Source organism: Grampus griseus, assembly GCF_964374135.1.
Source record: "Grampus griseus genome assembly, chromosome: 13".
Taxonomy (NCBI): Eukaryota; Metazoa; Chordata; class Mammalia; order Artiodactyla; family Delphinidae; genus Grampus; species Grampus griseus.
The window spans coordinates 73,012,505-73,032,292 of NC_139007.1; the positions used below are offsets into that span (position 1 = coordinate 73,012,505).

A 19,788-nucleotide genomic window follows, 5' to 3' on the forward strand; every position below is an offset into this window, starting at 1 on the left:
AGAGGGGCTTTCACTGAGTAGTTTTGGTTCTTCATTGACAGGGCGTCCTCGTTCTAATGCTGCAGAGACTCCAGCCCTACCTTCCTTCGTCATGTCATGGTGCCAGTAATCCTAAATTCAGTCATAAAACCAAGGTTCCCTTATTTTTGGTTCAGTGATGCCTTAAATTCTTAGATAGGATAGGGATTCCTTGCTGATTTTCTACACTTCCCCTCCTCCCCTGCAAACTATAAAGATTCAAAATAGGCATACAGGAATTGAAATTTCCTGTTCTGCCTTTGGCCTTCCCAAGAGGATAGTCCTACATTATGTGGTTCAACACAAACATTTTGAGCATTGCAGTGGTACCAGGTACTGTGTTAGATGCTAAGGGCACAAAGATGAATAAGACACAGTCCCTGTCGTCAGAACATCTGTACTGTAGTAGGGAAGGTCGGTAGGTAAATGAGTGAGTGGGTAATTGAGTAACAAGTTTAACAGTGGAAGTATGTATGTACTAAATAAAGTGCATTTCTGCTTTCTGCCCATGGGCACTGAAAGCTGTGTACAGTGATGTAAAATGACTATTAACATAAAATCCATAGCTCGGTGTACATGTGCTCTTCTTTTTCTTTTAGCTAATAGACCAGTTAAAGCCTGGTGGAAGATTGATATTGCCAGTTGGTCCTGCAGGTGGAAACCAGATGCTGGAGCAGTATGACAAGCTCCAGGATGGCAGTGTCAAAATGAAGCCTCTGATGGGAGTGATATACGTGCCTTTAACAGATAAAGAAAAGCAGTGGTCCAGGTGGAAGTGATTTTATCTTCTGCTCTTTCTTCTTCCACACATGCAAGGTGAAAGGGTGTGGATTTTAAGAGATTAGACTACAAGAGCTGCTTTTTCGGTTGTCACCTTTGTGCTGCTCCATTTTAACATCAGAAATTCACTACATTAAAAATGTAGAAAAGTTTTGCATGGTCTGTCCTTTTGATTTAACTCATCTTTGGGAAAGGGGGGTGAGACTTGGTTGGCACAAAGGTGTTTTCCTTTTTAAAGAGGCTTTCAGCCACACTTTCTAAGATTATTTTAGTATCAGCCACTCTGTTTCTATATTTGCAACTCATTTTTATAGCTGTTGTACGGTCATGGAAACAAAGGCTGTCATCTGAAGAGAAGGGGTCATCATTTCCTGCCCCAGTTCATCTCTATTATACCATTGTTGTAAAGAGAAAGAAGGGAAAAGATACTCTTGTCCCAGTTTTCGAAGGTGTCAGAATCCCAGAGAGGACATTCTCCCTCTCAGCTTGATTTCTCTCTTTCAATCAGGTTCATAGACGTCTGACAACCTGTGCCTGTTTTACATTCCACTCTTATTTCAGAACCACTATAAGGAAGAAACCCACCATTTTATAGAACAGGCTGGCCAATTTTTAAGCTACTCTAAGTTCCCGGGGAGGGGAGGGGATTCTGTAAGTGAGTGCCCAGGTCTCACACACCTTCCCAAAGGGCCAACAGCATGTAGCATAATCTTCAGTACAGCATGGCTCATCTTAACACCCACTTTTGTTTCTGTGTCTCAGCATAATCTGGATATTTCGTTTGAAGCCAAGATTTCTCTTTTTCCTCTCTTCCTTCTTTCCCTTCCCACTCTCTCCAGTGGGAGGGAGTGAGATCAGTAAGTAAGAGTGACATTAGCCAAGTCTACTTGAAATTAAATGCCAGAATAAGAAAGGCCTTACTGCTTCCTTGTTTTAGAATCTACTTTTATTTGACAGAGGTGCTTATTTTAAGATGATTTCTTAATAAGTAAACTGGTGATTATAGGTTTAATAGACCTCTCAGTTTTGTTTTCTGGAAAGAGGAAAGGCACCTTTTGAATGAATGGTAATGGCAAAAATGGTAATGAATCTAACTCAGTTTGTTCAAAAATGAGTTTTACTTTTGACTAATTTTGATTGGCCATTGCTGGGATACCTTACTAGGAATTGCATTTTAATTCTTCACCTAATGTAGTTATAGCTATTTTCTTTGAATTCTAACTGGAGCACAGCCACTTCTTTAAAAAAAGTTTTAAAAAGCTATCAGTCTTGTCAGTTAGAATCAGATATAGTTACGAAGTTCCTTTTGCTTCTAGTCTGGTTACATAACTACATAATTGTATGATTGCTGTATAAAAGGGGCAGACATATCATTGAAATTACTGAAATTTGGTATCAAGTAAGAGTTCAGATTTTCATTAATAAGTTTAAAATTTCTCCTTTTATACACATTATTAGTACCATAATTTAATGATGAAGGAATTATAAAAAGGATTTTAGTTTTTATAACCAGAGGCGGACTCAGCTTGAAGCTAATGAAACTTAAGCTTCAGGGCCCTCACTTGCTTTGGGTCCTTCATGGCCTTATACCAAATTTTATATGCACAGTCTTATTTTTAGCCTACCTTTTTGTTTTCCTTCATAAAGAGGTTCCCCCCTTACCCAATTATATAAGCTTCAGGCTTCCACACACCTGTATTTTACCCTTGATAAGACTAAACTATTTGTATTAAATTTAGAATAATTTTTAAATCTATGGACAATTGTTCAATCATTTACCAAATATTTAAATATATATATACACTTGGTTTTCTTTTGGGCCTTCAACTTTTTAAAACATTGAGCAATTTTACATGTATGCATCATTGGAAACTTTTCTTTAGTTGTACTAGGATGACTTTCTAATTTTTTCTATTGCAAATTTTCTGTTCAAACACATTTTCCTATATCCAAAGATGTAGTTCTAATTACAGAGATAATCAGTTACTTAGTTGTAAATCATGAAGTTTAAAGAATATAAAGGTAAAACAAACTCTGGAAATGAAATCGGAAAAAAACAACTGCCACATTAAAAAAAAATTTGTACTGAAAGAAATTACTAGAAAATAGGATGTTTGAAAGGGTAAAACATCAACGGTCAACTTAAAATATTAAGAGACCCTAAGTTGCTATTTCTGTTTGTGTTCATAAACTATCAGTCAAGGTCACAGGCAGGAAACAGAAAGTGTGCTCAGCTAGGATTTTGAAGTGACTTTAATGAAGGGACTATTCAAAGAAATATGGGAAAGGTTATGGGAACCAGTAAAGAATGTGACATACCCAGGGACCAGGGGTTCCCAGGGTGATAGTAGGAAGCTGTTACCACTCTAGACCTAAAGGTAAGGAAACAATTTTACTAGAACCCACTGAGAGCAGGGACAGCAGAAGCGGGGGTGGGGTGTGGTCCCTGACAGGAGCTGTAGTGATAGAGGGAAGCAGCTACTCCCACATCTATGAATCACCTCAGTTTTCTCTCCTCCCACCCTCTTCTCTCTGCCAGGGCATCGTATGGGGCAGAATTAACTGGAAGTCAGAGAGGAAGAGGCCCTGTGCCAGATGTAGTCTGAAGTCAGCTCTCACCACCTCTTTCCTTCCCCTTTCCTCCCATACAGAAAATACCTCTGCTGCTTTTTATTTTAAAATAATTAATTAATTAATTTTTGGCTGCGTTGGGTCTTCGTTGCTGCATGCAGGCTTTCTCCAGTTGCGGTGAGCGGGGGCTACTCTTCATTGCGGTGCGTGAGCTTCTCATTGCGGCGGCTTCTCTTGTTGCAGTGCACTGGCTCTAGGCACAAGGGCTTCAGTAGTTGGGGCACGTGGGCTCAGTAGTTGTGGCTCGTGGGCTCTAGAGCGCAGGCTCAGTAGTTGTGGTGCACGGGCTTAGTTGTTCTGCGGCATGTGGGATCCTCCCGGACCAGGAATCAAACCTGTGTCCCCTGCATTGGCAGGCAGATTCTTAACCACTGCACCACCATGGAAGTCCCCGTCTGCTGCTTTTTAAATTTAGGTGTGGAATAGATTTGAGAGGACATCTAGTTTTTGTGTGCCCTATTTCTATCCCCGTCAGGCTAATCTATGTGTAAACTGTCCTAGACAGGAAAAAAAAGAAAAAAGCCTTTATTTTAAATTGCCTTTGGAAAAGCAACATCTAATACTTTTCTTTGGCAATTTGTTCTGTTGTTAAATTTGTTAAATATTTTTCAGTGTGAGGACCTTCTTAATACATCATTAATTCAACAAGTGTTTGCGTGCCCACTATGTAGGCACTGCTTTAGGGCCAGGAATACACAGCTGTGAATTTGAAACTGACCATTTTCGTGGAACTTATAGTCAAGTAGAGACAAGACAAACAGGCAGTTAGAGTGTGGTGTGTTGGCTCTGCCTTGAGGGCGGTAGGGAGGGATTGTTTAAGCCAGGCAGTGAAGCAATCAGAATTCCATTTCAGAAAGATAATTCTGGCAGTGGGGTAGAGAGTAGATTGGAAAGGGACAAAACTAGGGTCAGAAATAGGAGGTACCTGTAGCAAGTCAGGGGTACAGTGATGGTGGCCTGAATTAAGGCAGTGGTGGTAAGGATAGAATGTGGTTAAAAAGGGTTGCCTACATTTTCTCCTCTCACATGAGAATTATGTAAAAAGCTCCCTAGTCAGTTTCTTGCCAGGCTAGATGATTTCTGTTCTTTCAGAATTTCTTCAGGATTAATTCAAGAACTCATCCTAGTGCTTTCTTACGAACAGTCTCTTGTTTCTCACCAGCTTTCCATCCTTCTCTGACTGAGGCATCCAGAGCTAGTTGGAGTGCTCTGTGAGAGTGAGATCCAGTCTTATATCGGAAGGTGTGATAGAAACTAGATGGAAAAAAAGAGAGAGAACTTAGTGGGCCTGCTGAATTCTAGTGCCAAATAAAGCCCCAAACTTGAATGTAGACTTTTGTCCCCTTATACTTGGAAAAATGTTCCTTGCAATTTTGGTGGATTAATAAAAGGGGAGAGAATGTCAGAGAGATAGGCTATAGACTTAGAATCTGTGGTATGATGTTCAAGACTATAGATATTTAATAGTTGTATTAGTTGCTTTGTAAACTTAATGATTTCTAAATTTGTATTTTATTTTATACAAGTATATTTATTTTATATATCTAGAAATCAACATTTTGTTAATCTTCTGGTAAGTTTTATTTTATTTTTGTTTTTAATAGCCACAAGAGTCAAAGGAATAAGTCCATTTCTGGTTTGTGAAACTGAGGAATGTTTCAGGGTTCTCATTCCATAAGTACTTTGTCTATCGATGTCTTCTTAAAAGTGCCATGTACACATGAAAAAATGTTATGAATTGACTGGCATTTCTAGGGTTGACAGTTTAGGTCCTAGGATATCCAGCTGATCCTGTGTTCCATATTGTTCTATAATGTGCTTTTTAAATTTCTTTACATGTGTTACAGCATTATGACATATTTTACATCCTTAAAGGCAAGAATGTATTCTGTTGCTTTTGGAATTCTTTTTATGTCTCTCATAATGCTTTGTACAAAGTTAATTGTACAAAGCTTTTATTACCTCAGAAAGCCCATTGATTAGAAAATGTTCATGGATTTTGATTGTTATTTCCTGGTAGTACATATTTTCAGTTGTTCTTGATAAAGAATACATAATACTAAATGTTAGTAACTTAGAGTTATTAACCTAATAATTAAATTATGTATAATTACTTATTATACAATAAAGTAACAAATATTTAGTTATTAATCTAATGAAATATTAACACATATATACAATTTTAAAGAGCCTTTTTAGAAATTTAGGATGTACTCTTTTATTGTAAATGATCTATGCATGTAAGTCAGATAAAGAAAAATATGGTTATGTAGAATTTTAAATATTAGGAAAAATTAATAAGGTTAATGGATTTTGGAGTCTTAGGATGTGACAAGGTTATACTTGCCATGGCAGCAAATTTTTGGTTTTCTTTGGCACCCTAAATGTTACAAACTCAGGTCTGTAAACTTAATTTCTTTTCCTTTTTTTTTGGAGGGGGTGCTATAAATTGCCTTCTATTTGTTTTCAACAATACTGTTCCTGACTACCAAAGTAATGTATATGCATTGTAAAAATAGGAAAAAAATACAAAGAATAAAAGTCACCCATAATCCCAGAATCTAGAGGTAACCTCTTATTAACATTTTGTAGATTTTTTCTTCTTTTATCCATAGATCTATATAAATCTCTTTTGTAATCCTGAGATCATATGGTAGCATTATTTTGTAATCTCTTTATATTTAATAAAATGTCATCAACATTGTCCCATATCATTAAACACTTTTTAACAATATGATCTTTTCCAGTTTTATTGAGATATAATTGACATATAGCATTGCATTAGTTTTAGGTGTACAACATAGTGATTTGATAGATGTATATATTGCAAAATGATCACCACAATAAGTTTAGATCTTACATCCAAGTCTTTAATCCATTTTGACTTAATTTTTGTGTGTGTGGTGTAAGATAGGGGTCCAGTTTCATTCTTTTTCATGTGGCTCTCCAGTTTTCCCAACACCATTTATTGAAGAGACTGTTTCTCCGTTGTATATTCTTGGCTCCTTAATTAATGGACCATATATGCATGGGTTTATTTCTTTGTTCCATTGGTCTCTGTGTCTGTTTTATGCCAAATACCATACTGTTTTGATTACTATAGCTTTGTAATATAGTTGGAAATCAGGAAGTGTGATGCCTCCAGTCTTGTTGTCCTTTCTAAAGTTTGCTTTGGCTATTTGGAGTCTTTTATGGTTCTATACATGTTTTAGGATTGTTCTATTTCTGTGAAAAATGACATTGGAATTTTGATAGGAATTATATTGAATCAGTAGATTGCTTTGGGTAGTATGGATATTTCAACAACATTAATTCTTCCAATCCATGAGTACGGAATATATTTACATTTATTTGTATCATCTTCAGTGTCTTTCATTAACTTTCTATAGTTTTCAGTGTACAACTCTTTCACCTCTTTGGTTAAATTTATTTCTAGATATTTTATTCTTTTTGATATAATTGTAAATAAGATGGTTTTCTTAATTTTTCTTTTGATAGTTTATTATTAGTATATAGAAACAACTAATTTTAGTTGTCATCTGCAAAAAGAGACAGTTTTACCTCTTTCTTTCTGATTTTGATGCCTTTTATTTCTTTTTCTTGCCTAATTGCTCTGGCTAGGATTTCCAGTACTATGTTGAATAAAAGTGGCGAGAGTGGGCATCCTTGTCTTGTTCCTGATTTTAGAGGAAAAGCTTTCAGCTTTTCACCGTTGAATATGATGTTAGCTGTGAGCTTGTCATATGTGGCCTTTATTATGTTGAGGTACGTTCCCTCTATACCCAGTTTGTTGAGAGTTTTTATCCTTTTCCCTTTTCAAAAAAATTTTTAAATGGAGAGGATATATACTGTATTGCTGGGCAATAAGGATATTTATTGACAGAATCCTTAATGCCTTGCAACAGGTAAATAAAATGTAAAATTATTTAAAAAAACAACAATAGTATCTTTAATCTATATTTTAAAAAGCACAAGTGAATTTAATTTATGAATAGAGCACTCTGCAAGTGAACTCTTTGAAGATTAAGTACTTTAATGCTTGCATGAATTTAAGTAAAAGCTGTTTTATGAGAATTACAGTACTTAAATTATTTGGAAGAATATATTAAGAGGAACAAGAACTGATAACTTATCATTTAACAGATAATCCAGTGCTGTATGACAAAGACAGCTGATGGGAGAAGTCATTTTAAAAATATTTTCTTGCACAATTTATAAAATTCATATTTTATAAAAAATACTGTACTGGCCAATAATCCCTTAATTCACCACTTACCTGGGAAATTTTAGCTCTTTATTTACCTTCCCTTCAAATTTATTTTAACAGCTTTTAAAAAAACTTTAAAATTTTTATTATAGACAAGTTGCAAGAATAGTACAAAGAGCTCCTGAATCTCTTCATCCAGAGTTATCGATTATTAACGTTTTTCCACATTCCTTTTCACTCCCTCTTTCTCTCTATATATACATATATGTAACATTTTTTCCTGAGTCACTTGAAATTTAGTTGCAAACGTCATACTTATTTACTCCTAAAGTACTTGAGTCTTTAACAATGTTTTTTGTTACTCAGATTACCCTCAAATAAGAAGCTTTTAGGCTTTTCTGGTAGCTTTATTTTTTCACTTTTAAGAGCTTTATTGAGGTATAATTTATATACCATACAATTTATTTTAGACTGCATTTTTCTTCCTTCCTTCCTCTCACTGGCAGTTGCTGGTACAGTGCTGCACCTGGCTGAGCGAATGGTTTCTTTTGGAGCTGATAAAGCTGTCTTATGAAATCAGCTGACAGGTATATTATACCTACAGATGATGCGTTTTCTCACAAAGAGTTTGGGTTGAGATTGACGCACTCGACAATTGCTAACAGATACCCTAAACAAAAGACTAAATTTTTGTCCAATTTTGTGAATGTAGCTGTAAAGAATTATCTGAACTCTAACTACTCGTTATTATTTTACAATACATAGTATTAGCAAGATCCTGGATCTAAAAGTTACCATTTCTCTGAATATTTGGTCTTGAAGGAAGAAAGTTACTTTTGAATTAAAAAATAAAGAATTCAGGTCCTTTAGTTTTCATTCTTCATTCTGGAGTAGCACGAAGGATGTCTGAAATGGCTGATTTCCATTTTTGCTTTGACTTGGATCATTTGCTCAGTTTTGTTTTTGTTTTTAATAATGCTTGGGGATCAGTGTATTTTTACTTATTTATTAGTTGTATCTAAACTATTAGAAAGCCAAGTTTTGTAATATGTAACTCCTACTTATATATTTCTCTCCTTTTCCCCCACCAGGGACGAACTGTAAAAGCAACATCAGCTTGACCAGTATATAATATTACAGTGGATTGCTCATCTCAGTCCTCAAAGCTTTTGAAAATCAACAGCATCACAGCTTGTGTTGGACTTTCTTACACTATTTTCAGCATGAAAATGTGTGGTTTTGTGGGGTTTCTAATTCTTCAAAGAGGCACAGAAGCCAAATTGGTAGAAGGATGCAAATATAAATTTGTGTATTATTACTTTAACATGCCCACGTTTTACTTTAAATGTTAAAAGGAAGGGTTCTGCAAAATGGAAAACATAGTTTGTGAATTGATTTTGAGGAGTGGTTTTTGTTTTCTTAGACACTTAATTCTGTTCAGATGTTAATTTATCAGATTGCTTTTGTGCATCAGGTAACACCACCATTCATAAGTTAAGATTCTTGGTTTTTGGGTGTATGTTAGATGCTACTAAGAAAATAGAGATGAGCTTCCTTTTTAAAGCTTTTGATGTGGTGTCATAGAATAGCATGTTGTAGATACAATCGGCTGCTTTGTTACCTTAAAGCTAAGCATTTGTAAATATTAAAACTTAAGAAGATGACAGGTGATGTCCCTTAAAACACTCAGCTGTTCAGATTGGACATAACTGACATAGTTCTTCCTTTCTCTCTTTAAAAATTCTAGGAGCTCAGTATTGTTTTTCTGTTTCTGATTTGCTGCTTATAATGTATATGGATTTAACATGCTGTGTAAGCTGCGTCCTAGTCACTGAACAGTTGATGCAGTGCTGCTTTGCCAAATAAAGTTAAAAGTGAAAGGCATTGGCGGTGTTTGAACATAGAAGAATCGCGTGTCCACCAGGTACACAATGCCAAGATCACAGAGAAAAAGGTGGTTTCTCTGATGCTCCATTTTGTGAAATCTGAGCAGGTTAAGAGCATTAATCTAACTGTACATTTGTGGAGTGTGACTACGTTTCTCAAGGACAAGAACTACACCTCATTTACTATTTTTCTTTGCTTAACACAGGGCCTCTTGTAGATGTACAATAAATGCTGAATGAATGAAAGGGTGAATGAATGCACTGACTTAATGTCAAGAAAGAACAGGGTTGAGGATAAATTTACCAAAACCCATCCATTACCTATAAATAGATTTATTAATATAACGACTGTAAAATGAGTTTCTAAGAAGGCAGTAACACCTTGGGATCTTGCTTAAATGTAATTTTATCCCTTTATATTAGGATCTTAGTTTTTCTAAGGGTTCTAGAACTTGAAGAGATATAAGCTCTAGAGCTAGCAGAACTAGCACTCCCAGCAAAGCCCTTCCCTCTGCTGTGTGGAAGTGTGTATGATTCTGGCAAATAGATCCTTCGTGAGGGGATGAGGCACCTCCCCCCACATCTTAAGTTAAAGTCTTAAACATTACTTCTTTGAAAATGGCTTTAAAAAAATTACGCATGCATGTTTTTACCAGTGTCTCTTCTTGGGCAGGGTCTTAGGCACAGGAAACTTGCATTAGTTGGTGGCCAAAACTTGTGAATTCATTGCTGGCTTCAGTTTGCTGTTGTTAGTGTTGCTTCTGGACTCAGGCCATGAACGCTTTTGATCCAGGACTCTGTCATTTGCGGGCGGTAGTTTCAAACATCAAGTATTCTTTAGGACTTTAATTCTTCAACTTATTCACTAGTCTGTATCCTTCCTAGCTATTATCAACATTTTACTCTATGTAAGTCCCTTTGTTAGGTCTTGGGGATAGAAAAAGGCCCTTACTCTCAAGAAGTTTGCAGTCTGGTTGAGGGGACAGTTTATAAATCTGATAAGGCAAACCAAGTGGCATCTGATTGGTACAGACAAATGCTATGCCAAGCATTGCTCTTGGACTTTAAACCTTTTGAGTTAAAATTTTTAGGGACTTCCCTGGCGGTCTAGTGGTTGAGACTCCATGTTTCCACTGCAGGGGGCACGGGTTTGACCCCTGGTCAGGGAACTAAGATCCTGCATGCTGTGTGGCATGGCAAAAAAAAAAAAAAAAAAAAAAAAATTTTTAAATGTTGAATAAAGAGGAATGGATTTTAGGGGAGCATCAATAAATGTGTAAAGATGGAAATAATGAATCTTAATTCTATCTATGAACTTTTCTCTTGAAAAGAATTGAATTAATATACGTTTTGGTCAGAGAAGAAACGTCTCTTTAATCTTTAGTATTCATAATTTCTAAAATATTTTAGCATTTCATTTTTCCTTATTAGAAGGACTTCTTTACATAATATGAAGAACAATAAAAACATTTTTAAAAGTTCCAGTCTAGCGAGGTCCTGTTGAAACAAGGTGATTTTTACAGATTTGATTTTATTAAAGCCAAATCTAGCTCTCAGTTAAGAATTAAATTAAGAATTCTATTTTCTAACGAGGGTTTCAACCCTTTCCCAAGTAGTATTTAAAAATGACATTTGGGTTAAAAGTATACATTAACATTGTACAAATACTTTAGATCCCATTGCCCTAATTTTTGAAATCTGCGTTGTTCAAAAAAAAAAGTTGATTACACTTTTTTTTTTTGCGGTACGCGGGCCTCTCACCGTGTCCCCTACACCGGCAGGCGAATTCTCAGCCACTGTGCCACCAGGGAAGCCCGAGGCTTTATCTTTTTAACTGACTTTGTGTTGCTGGGGCCAGGACTCTGAGAAGTGCTCCCTCACCTTAGTGCCTCCAGAGTGCTGTGCTGGGCCGGTGAAACCCTCCCCTCTTCCTCATTCTCTCTTTCCCCCTCTTCCTGTTCTTCTCTTCCTTTTCCCTTCTTGCCTTTCCTTTTTCTTTCCTAACGTTAGATGAAGTTCTATGGCTGCTGGGTCTCAAGAACTCTTTCTCACTTGGGTGGAGTGTCCCAGTGGGATGGGCATCACAGAATAACACTTTTGGTCAAAGGGCAGGTGATGGCAATACTGAGGGCACCTTAAGCATAAGAGGCAGCAGTCCAACGGCCTAGGGCAGCTGAGGACATTTGTATTTGAATTCCATGCCCTGAACACTTTTACTGTGCCCTTTAAAGGACTGCCTCACACTGAGTAATCTGTTTTGCCAGCATTATTTGTTTATTTTAATTTTTAGGTGATTATCCTGTCAGGATTTTGCCTAGAAATTACCTTATGGATCAAAGAGCCTGCAGAATTTCCCTGTTAACACTACTGTATCAGTTTTAAATCAATAGTAAAAAGGATTATTTTCTAGGGAAAAAGACCTATGCTGCCACCGTTCAGCATCACGAGAGAGGATGTACAGTAAGTGTATCAGTAGCCCAGGAAGAAATCCAAATTCAAAATTCCAAGTGTGGTTTCTACTGAATGTGTCACTTTTGCACCATCATAAAGTAAAAAAAAAATGTAAGTCGAAGCAACGTAAGTCAGGGACCATCTGTACTAGCAGCTATGATTATATTAAAAGGTGTAAAAAAAGGCTTAGGAATATAATAAAATTTATTAAAGAATACTGTACATATAGATATGGGACATCTTTTATCAAGTGTTTCAACACCATGGCAATACTAAATTGTGTTTAGTTTCTTCATGTATAAAAGATGTGCTGAAAGATGCATGCCTCATCAGTTTTTATTTTATTGGATATGGCTATAGGTGACATCCTTCTATAGAAAAACAAACTGCACAGCATCACATACAGAGTACAGACATCTTAGGTTCATTCACACAGTCATTTCTCTAAACTCCTTAAGGAGAAATTTAAATCTTTGCTCAATTCTAAAATTCATGCTTGAGTTTCTTAGGAAATAAAAATAACCAATTTCTTTGTTTTCCTAGAACTAAGTAACTATCCATTTGTTAATGTATATCTCTGACCCAAATTAAGTCTTTGCTAAAGGAATAACTTACATCAGGTTCAGTCTAAAAATAGTTTTCTAGAGGGTTTTCAAGTATTTTAAAAGATTTGCCACTTATGGTAAAAAAAAAAAAACATGTGACTAGGAACATCACATTATACATTCCTCTCAGTAGAATAATTTCTAGAATATGCATAGTCCCAGCATTAAGCAATGGTGGAAATAATGTGCCTTTAAAATCCTACAGATTAAAAGGTAAAAGATGCTAAGCTAGATGCTGGTTTTCTGTAAAGATGAATTTGTGCAAAACTCCCTTATGCGCTGGGAGTACATAAGCCTGGCACTAGCTGTGTGCACACTGTAACATTTTAGAGCATTAAATAAATAACGGAAAAACGGCATCACTCCACTGAATGGAAGAACCGCTGATACTTAAACACGTGACATTTTTACAAAAGCTGTACCCAGAAATCCATTCAGTGTTCTGTTTTTCAATTTGAATGCAGTTTTTTTCTTCCATCAACACATACTAATGCTGAAAACCAGTGACTATATAAATGAGCAGTGTTGAGCAGATACAAGAACTAATCATCCTCCTTGCTCATTTTTCCCTCAGCTAGGTTTCTGTTAAAATTTTTGACCTGCCAGGTTCTCTGCTTCCATGACCATGTTAGAGCTATTTGTAATTCAAAGTCTGAGTCATTCTCCTTTGGGAGAATGAAGCAGCCACTTACATGACACGATGTCAGGCATTGGGAAGAACTCATATTCACCTTCCCTAGGCCTTACTGACCTGTTCATTAGGTTTATAACTTAGATATTCCTGCCGTGGATAACATCTCATTGAAGGTGTACACTCACTTGAGCTCCATCCTCAGAAATAGGTTTTGAAGAGAAGAGAAAGGAGAACACTGAAAGCTTAAAGTGAGAAATGGGAGGGCCACAGGGCGAGGGAAGTGGGGTGGTATTAAGTGCCAATGGCTGGCTTCTAGAAAGAGTTAACACTGCCTTTCCCAGGAACCTCTAGAGACTCGGAATTTTCTGCCTTGGCTAACTGCAAATTTCTGTTTTTAGGGGCAGCTTATGTAAATCAGAGTTAGATTTGTAAAAGTCTGTAGTCATATGGACTCCTCTCTAAATTTCAAAATATTTCACATACTTCCCAAGGAAAATCAATAACTAAAAACAAAGGTTTAGTATTTGCAGAATCTTCAGGGTTTTCAGTAGTTTTCTTAGTTAAACAGAAGAGGTTAAAAACAAATCAAAACAAAAAAAAAGAAGAGGTTATAAATATCAGAACCCAAAATATATACAAATTATAAGTGAAACATGTTCTTGCCCTCAGCTATTTAAATTACACTTATTATAGATACATCCCATTTATGAGGTAGTCAGACTCCTCAGATGTAATGGGACGAGCTTTTTTAAGTTTCTGTTTCACCAGCCGTAGTCGACAAGCAACCATGAGAAGCAGCAAAGCAGTGATAGCCAAACCCAGGGCCAGGGGTAGCACTGCACCTGTGCAAAGGTCGGAAATGAACAGGGTAGGTCAGTGGTTAATACCAATAACAGCCACAATCCATTATATGATAAGCACTGTGCATGCACTGTTGTATTTAATCTGAACAACTCAAGTAGGTACTTATAGTACCTCCATCTTGCAGATTAACTGAGGTGCAGAAAGATTGAGTAATTGGCCCAAGAGCACATAGCTTGTAAGCTGCAGGTCTAGGTCTCAAACCAAGAGTTCCTTAAAACCAAACTGTGTACCAGGTTCCTATAAAATTTATAGGCCATCAGTGGGTACAAACGTTGCAGTCAGATTACCCTTATATCCAACTGTAAAGACATTGTGACCACAGGAAATATCTTCATTGCAGTCATAGCTTACATCTGTGGATTCATACATGATCATTCACCATTAAAATAAGTATGGACTAACTCCTGATTTCTTGCTCTGGTTAGGGCTTTAAGAAATTTTTGTTTCCTAAATCCAGAGAACCTACTCTCAGCCAGTAGAGCCATTATTGAAAACTTGAGGAAAAAAAATCTCTAGTTCTCCTTCATAGGTTTTCTTCCCTGTGGGATTGATCCTAGACACCTAGACTAGAAGCAGCTTTTAGAGCCTTTCAGGAGTCTGGAAGGAACAGTGTGTACCCCAGATCAGTCTTTCTTATCAAGCTCAGCAGGGTCTATTCTTAGTCTGATCTGCTCTGGAGTCAGGCCAGGCTTGGAGATGATATGGTGGAACTATTTTTAGCTACAGGGGTCTTGCCAACTGGTGGAACGAGAGGAGCAAAAACCTCCATTGCATAAGCTGATTTCATAACATTTTCTTTCATTTATTTATTCATTTTGCATAAATTAACAGTCATGTGCCTGACACTGGTAATCAAAGATAATAAAGAGCGCTTTATAGATTAAGTAATTTAATTCTCACAACCACCATATGAGTTCGTACTTTCATTATCCCCATTTCACAAATGAGGGAACTAAGGCATTGAGAATTAAGTGACTTGACTTCTCTCAGTATGGGAGAGTCAGGATATGGCCCCAGACAGTACTGTTCCAGAACTACTGTGGTATACCACTTCTCCAAAAGTTCAATGAGATTGTTTTTTAATGACTTCAATTCTGGGTAGATAGACATTTACATGCAGAGATACAATAAAGTATTACAGTTGCTATGACAGAATATACATGAAGTACAGCTTTAAAGAGGAGTGGGCCGTGTACCTGGTCCCCAGGGTCTTTGCTCGAGTGACTTAGATGCGTGATGGAGCTTCCTTGGGGTGGGTGAGGGAGATGATTAGTTTTCCACAGTTTCAAATTGAGATGCCAACAGCCAACCCAGGTGGAATTTTCTCTAGGCTCTTCGATGATTTGGGCCTGAACATGTGGGGACCTTCAGCGTTAAGGTGATGGTTGCAGGGACGAAAGTGGGTGAGACCGCCAGAGAGGAAGGGAGAAGGGGGCCAGGGACAAGGCCCCAGGGAGCAGCAACATTTCGGAGGGCGGACAAAGAGGAGGACCAAGGAGCACAGGAAGAGACAGGTCAGAGAAATGGTCGGCGACCAACGGAGAAGGGAGTCCTGGAAGCAGAGGGACGAGGCTATTTCAAGACGCAAGTGGTCAGCGGAATCAAATCCTAAGGAGAGGTCAAGTGAGGTGAAGCCTGGAGAGGCCGCTGCACTTAGCAACTGGGAATTCATTTACAGGGAGATTGAAGGCTGAGGGATGCTGTTTTGTTTTTTATATGTTTTTAGAGATCTGAATGCATCTAGGGGGATGAACCAGTAGAGATTATAAACACTGGGAGTTAATAAATGATGGAGAAACAGACTTGAGGAGATAAGGAGCTGCATCAAGGTCAGGGGGAGAGACTGACCTTGGAAAGAGGGGACACCTTTTCCTTCAGTGCTGGAGGAAAAGAAGAGAGGGTGGGTACCGACACGTGTTTACATTTGGGGGTAAGTAACTGAGGAAGTTCACTCCTGATAGCTTTGATTTTCTGAGCTTAAAACCAGTCCCAGGTATAGCTGGCCTCCTCTCCAAGACAAGAGGGCCTGGAGCTGAGTACATACTAATGGCATTTCAACCTCTGGTTTCTTTGTGGAATCCTAGGTGAAACTCCTGAAGAAGATTCTCAGGAACAGTCTGAGAGTTCAGTCTGGGTTCAGGAGGGTGGGATGAGGAAGTTGCATTAGCGACTCTTGCTACAAGACAGTCTTTTGGGCGAGGCCAGTATTCCCGTAGAGAATTATGAAAGATAAAAATCTGCGATAAACCAACAGTCTATAATTTGATTCTAGAGCTGGCATATACATTCCAGTTTCCTAATGGCGACTTTGAGGAAAGAAGTTTTGAAAGGGCTAAGTTTGGACCTGAGGGTGCCAGTTCCCCCTGCATCTTCCTGCACTAGCCACAGAAGAGGGATATGTTACAAAGGAATTGGACAAAAAAAGAGACTTTGGTCAACCCCCAAAGAAACCCTGGGAACCCCAAACCATTTCTTACCAACTGGAACCCAATACCCAGACCCAGTTCTGCTTGTTCAGGGTAGGAGAATGATTAGAGGCTGCCCTTCTAAGTGAGTTCAACTTGTTGAAAACACCAGCGTTTAGGCTGCAGGGGAAGGGAGCTGTTGTGGCTGAAGACCCCAATCCCAAGTCTGGGGCTCAGAGGCAGCTATGGCAACAATAAAACCGCATACAATCTAGGGGAATTTTCTGTTTGCCAAAGTCAGATATGAGGTTGCTGAACTGTCAAATCTGATTCCTGATTAATGCTTTGATGACAAAGAACATGAAGTCTCCCAAAAAATACTTGCTAGGATACTGAAAATTATTCTTGACTTTTAAATACTCAGTTGGCATAGTTTCTTCAGTGTTCTTTAGTTTAGGTAATTTGAGATTTAAAATTTCCCAACCCCTTCTAAAACACATCACCATAGTTTTCTTAGAAACCAGCTAAGGGGATGAATTGGGTATTCTGTTCCTAAGACTGGGAGTGACACTCAAATATGTAACAATTAGGACAGGCACCGGGCAATCAGAACTGAGGCTCTCTGGATACATCTGGGCATGGGGGTAAGGGGCAGGCCCGGTTCTCTCTGTATGTCGAAAGGCGATGGGTGTTTTTATTCAAACATCCTGGGACAGGCTAAGTCCAGCAGGCCAGCAGCCTGGACAGCACCTAGGTACTTGATACCTGGGTTATTTTACCCATCTATTATTTAAAAATGATACTTGACTATTGTTCAGATATTACAAAGACTACTTCTAGTGTAAAAAGAAAGTTTTCTCAATGTTTAGATCCATAGCTTAATAATCATATTTTGTTCTCCTAAATTTTCTTTTACTAATTAGTTTATGAGATTTAGGATTAAAACTTACCTTTCTACAGGACTATCTTGAAAGTATTTTCTTTCTAGTTAAAAATAACCCAAATTATGAAATTACAGTATTCTTCTTCCACTTACTAAATATCCCCTGTACCACCTACACCCTTTCACCATTCCTGTTGTCTTCCGTCTTTGTCACTGGAGCACTTGGAGAGAGAACTGGGTACTCTAAGACCTCTGCCCTTGTTGATCACAAATAACAATCACAATAGCCATCATTTATATGGCTTATTGCATGAGCCAAGCGATATGCTACATGCTCTATAATGACCGTTCCGTTTATTCTCCCTAACAGCTCTGTGAGGCAGGTATAGTTACTATGTTCATCGACCAATGAGGAAATTGAGATCCAGAGAGAGAAGATAACTTGCCCAAGGTCATCGAGTTAGTGATGGACGAAGGATTTGAACCTTGGCATCTGGTTCTTAACCACTATGTCCTGAGCATCACTCGTTCCACACAATGTTACACCTGGACGGGACTGTAGTGATTATCCAGGAAGCTGAGGTCCAAAGATGTGAAGATACTAGTTCAAGAGTCCCAAGATGAAGTATGATATAGGAGATGAGAGTATACTAGTTCTTCTGACCCACAGATCCCTGTTCGTATCATGGACTCTTGCAGATTCATCTAATAACCTCAGCTACAGGATATGTGGCTCCGTAAATGTTTCTGCTCTGCAATGAATTTCCAAGGTAAATGTTTACCTGCTTCTGGGGCTGGGTGTTCCCCTCCTCGTCGATTGCTCTTTGACTCAAAAATATAATTTTCCTCTTTTCTGTGCTTCCCTGAGGAACCACTATCTGTGGAAAATAAATAAAACATATTGAAGGTACATCAGAAACTTCAGGGAACAGACATGAAAACAGATCTTTATTTATGTTTTAAGGATGGACTTAAAGAAAGGACTTACGGGCTTTATTTCTCCAATAAACACAGGCCTATGTTTGATACTAAAACTCGAGATAAGTAATGTGACCAACTTAATAAAGCAGAGTGTGAGGCTAGTGAAAAACCACTGGACAGAGATGGGGGAAAAAGCACACTGTCCCAGCACTTCCTCCCCGACCCAGAGAAGGAGGGAAAGACTTCAGCTAGAGAAGTCAACGGTACTTGGACTTTATACCATGGAATGCAGAAACAGTCCAGACACGTCTTCCTTTAGAAAATGAACAGTGAGCATACATAAGGCACTCAGACATGCTACTTCACTTTCTTACCTCTATGCTGCTTGGCAGGCATTAACAGCTGCATTTTTTTCTGGTCAGACTCAGAGAGGTTCAGCGCTTACCTGGGTTCATTCAAGTAGTCAGTGGGTCATAGGGCTGAGATTTAAACTCAGGTGTGTCTAACTGCTTGTTGGTGGAAACCAGCACTTCTGATTTAATGACAGGTTGTTAACTGTTTACCTGTTTTATTCAGTTATACTACTGAGAGCAAATATACAGAAAGATCAAATCTCAGGATTTTTATCTCAGGTTCTGATGAGCCATGGCTGTGTCATTCTACTATTTGCCATCTAGGAATTCATAGCATTTGTGGGCTTATTATATTGACAGTATGGTAATGAAGGAGTTACCCTCGGGCTGTAGTGTAATTTCAAGTGAGATTTTTGCAAAATATAGTGCTTAATGGAAAGGAACTGGAAATGATCTGCTGACATGAGGAATTTTATGAAGAAACAAACAAAAATAATTAAAGCTTCTTTACTCATATGGCATCAACAGAAATGTTCATAACACCTGCAACTAAAATAAGACTATTCAAAAGTAGCACCTAGGGCTTCCCTGGTGGCGCAGTGGTTGCGAGTCCACCTGCCGATGCAGGGGACGCGAGTTCGTGCCCCGGTCCGGGAAGATCCCACATGCCGCGGAGCGGCTGGGCCCGTGAGCCATGGCCGCTGAGCCTGAGCGTCCGGAGCCTGTGCCCCACAACGGGAGAGGCCACAACAGTGAGAGGCCCGCGTACCGCAAAAAACAAACAAACAAAAAAACACCAAAAGTAGCACCTAAAATTCCTTGGTAATTTGTAATAAGAAGTATACATGAATTCACTAAGGATCACAAAATCAACTGCAAAATGGAAAATTGCAGAGTTATTCCAGATACCTACTAGAGCCAGAAAAAGCAATGGTTTAAAATGACCATTGTAGTCACGTGTTAGTGCTGTTAATCAGAAGGGGCTGTCGATACAGTTATTTCATTACGGCATCCTTAATGCTCCTTTTCACCCAGCCCTTCATCCCATCGGTCACCACGTCAGGCAGACCTCTTTTCTGCCTCTCGGCCACACGCAGCCTTAGGTCTCCATCACCTATGCCTCGGGAACTGCAAGAGCGTCGTCCCTGGG

At 38.2% G+C, this 19,788-nt stretch overlaps 2 protein-coding genes across 8 annotated transcripts in view; one reads left to right on the top strand and one right to left on the bottom strand.

Annotated features, from left to right (window-relative positions):
• The window catches only part of PCMT1 (protein-L-isoaspartate (D-aspartate) O-methyltransferase), a gene marked incomplete at its 5' end in the record, with an annotated part of 46,834 nt that extends 37,314 nt beyond the window's left edge, over positions 1-9,520 (top strand). For 2 of the 4 annotated variants that reach the window (XM_082669435.1, XM_082669438.1), the window contains 2 exons: positions 618-787; positions 8,728-9,520. In XM_082669435.1, the coding sequence (XP_082525561.1) occupies positions 618-787; positions 8,728-8,740 (183 nt within the window). In that variant the 3' untranslated portion in view covers positions 8,741-9,520. Of the gene's footprint in view, positions 1-617; positions 835-8,727 lie in introns of all 4 variants that reach the window. The other 2 variants (XM_082669436.1, XM_082669437.1) reach the window with 2 other exon arrangements.
• LRP11 (LDL receptor related protein 11) overlaps positions 1-19,788 on the bottom strand; it is a 60,470-nt gene that overhangs the window by 2,179 nt on the left and 38,503 nt on the right. Inside the window, exons 6-7 of one of the 4 annotated variants that reach the window (XM_082669431.1) lie at positions 18,147-18,242; positions 4,589-4,683 (exon numbers count right to left, since the gene is read on the bottom strand). In XM_082669431.1, the coding sequence (XP_082525557.1) occupies positions 4,625-4,683; positions 18,147-18,242 (155 nt within the window). In that variant the 3' untranslated portion in view covers positions 4,589-4,624. Of the gene's footprint in view, positions 1-2,862; positions 4,684-12,330; positions 14,055-18,146; positions 18,243-19,788 lie in introns of those variants that run through there. The other 3 variants (XM_082669430.1, XM_082669428.1, XM_082669429.1) reach the window with 3 other exon arrangements.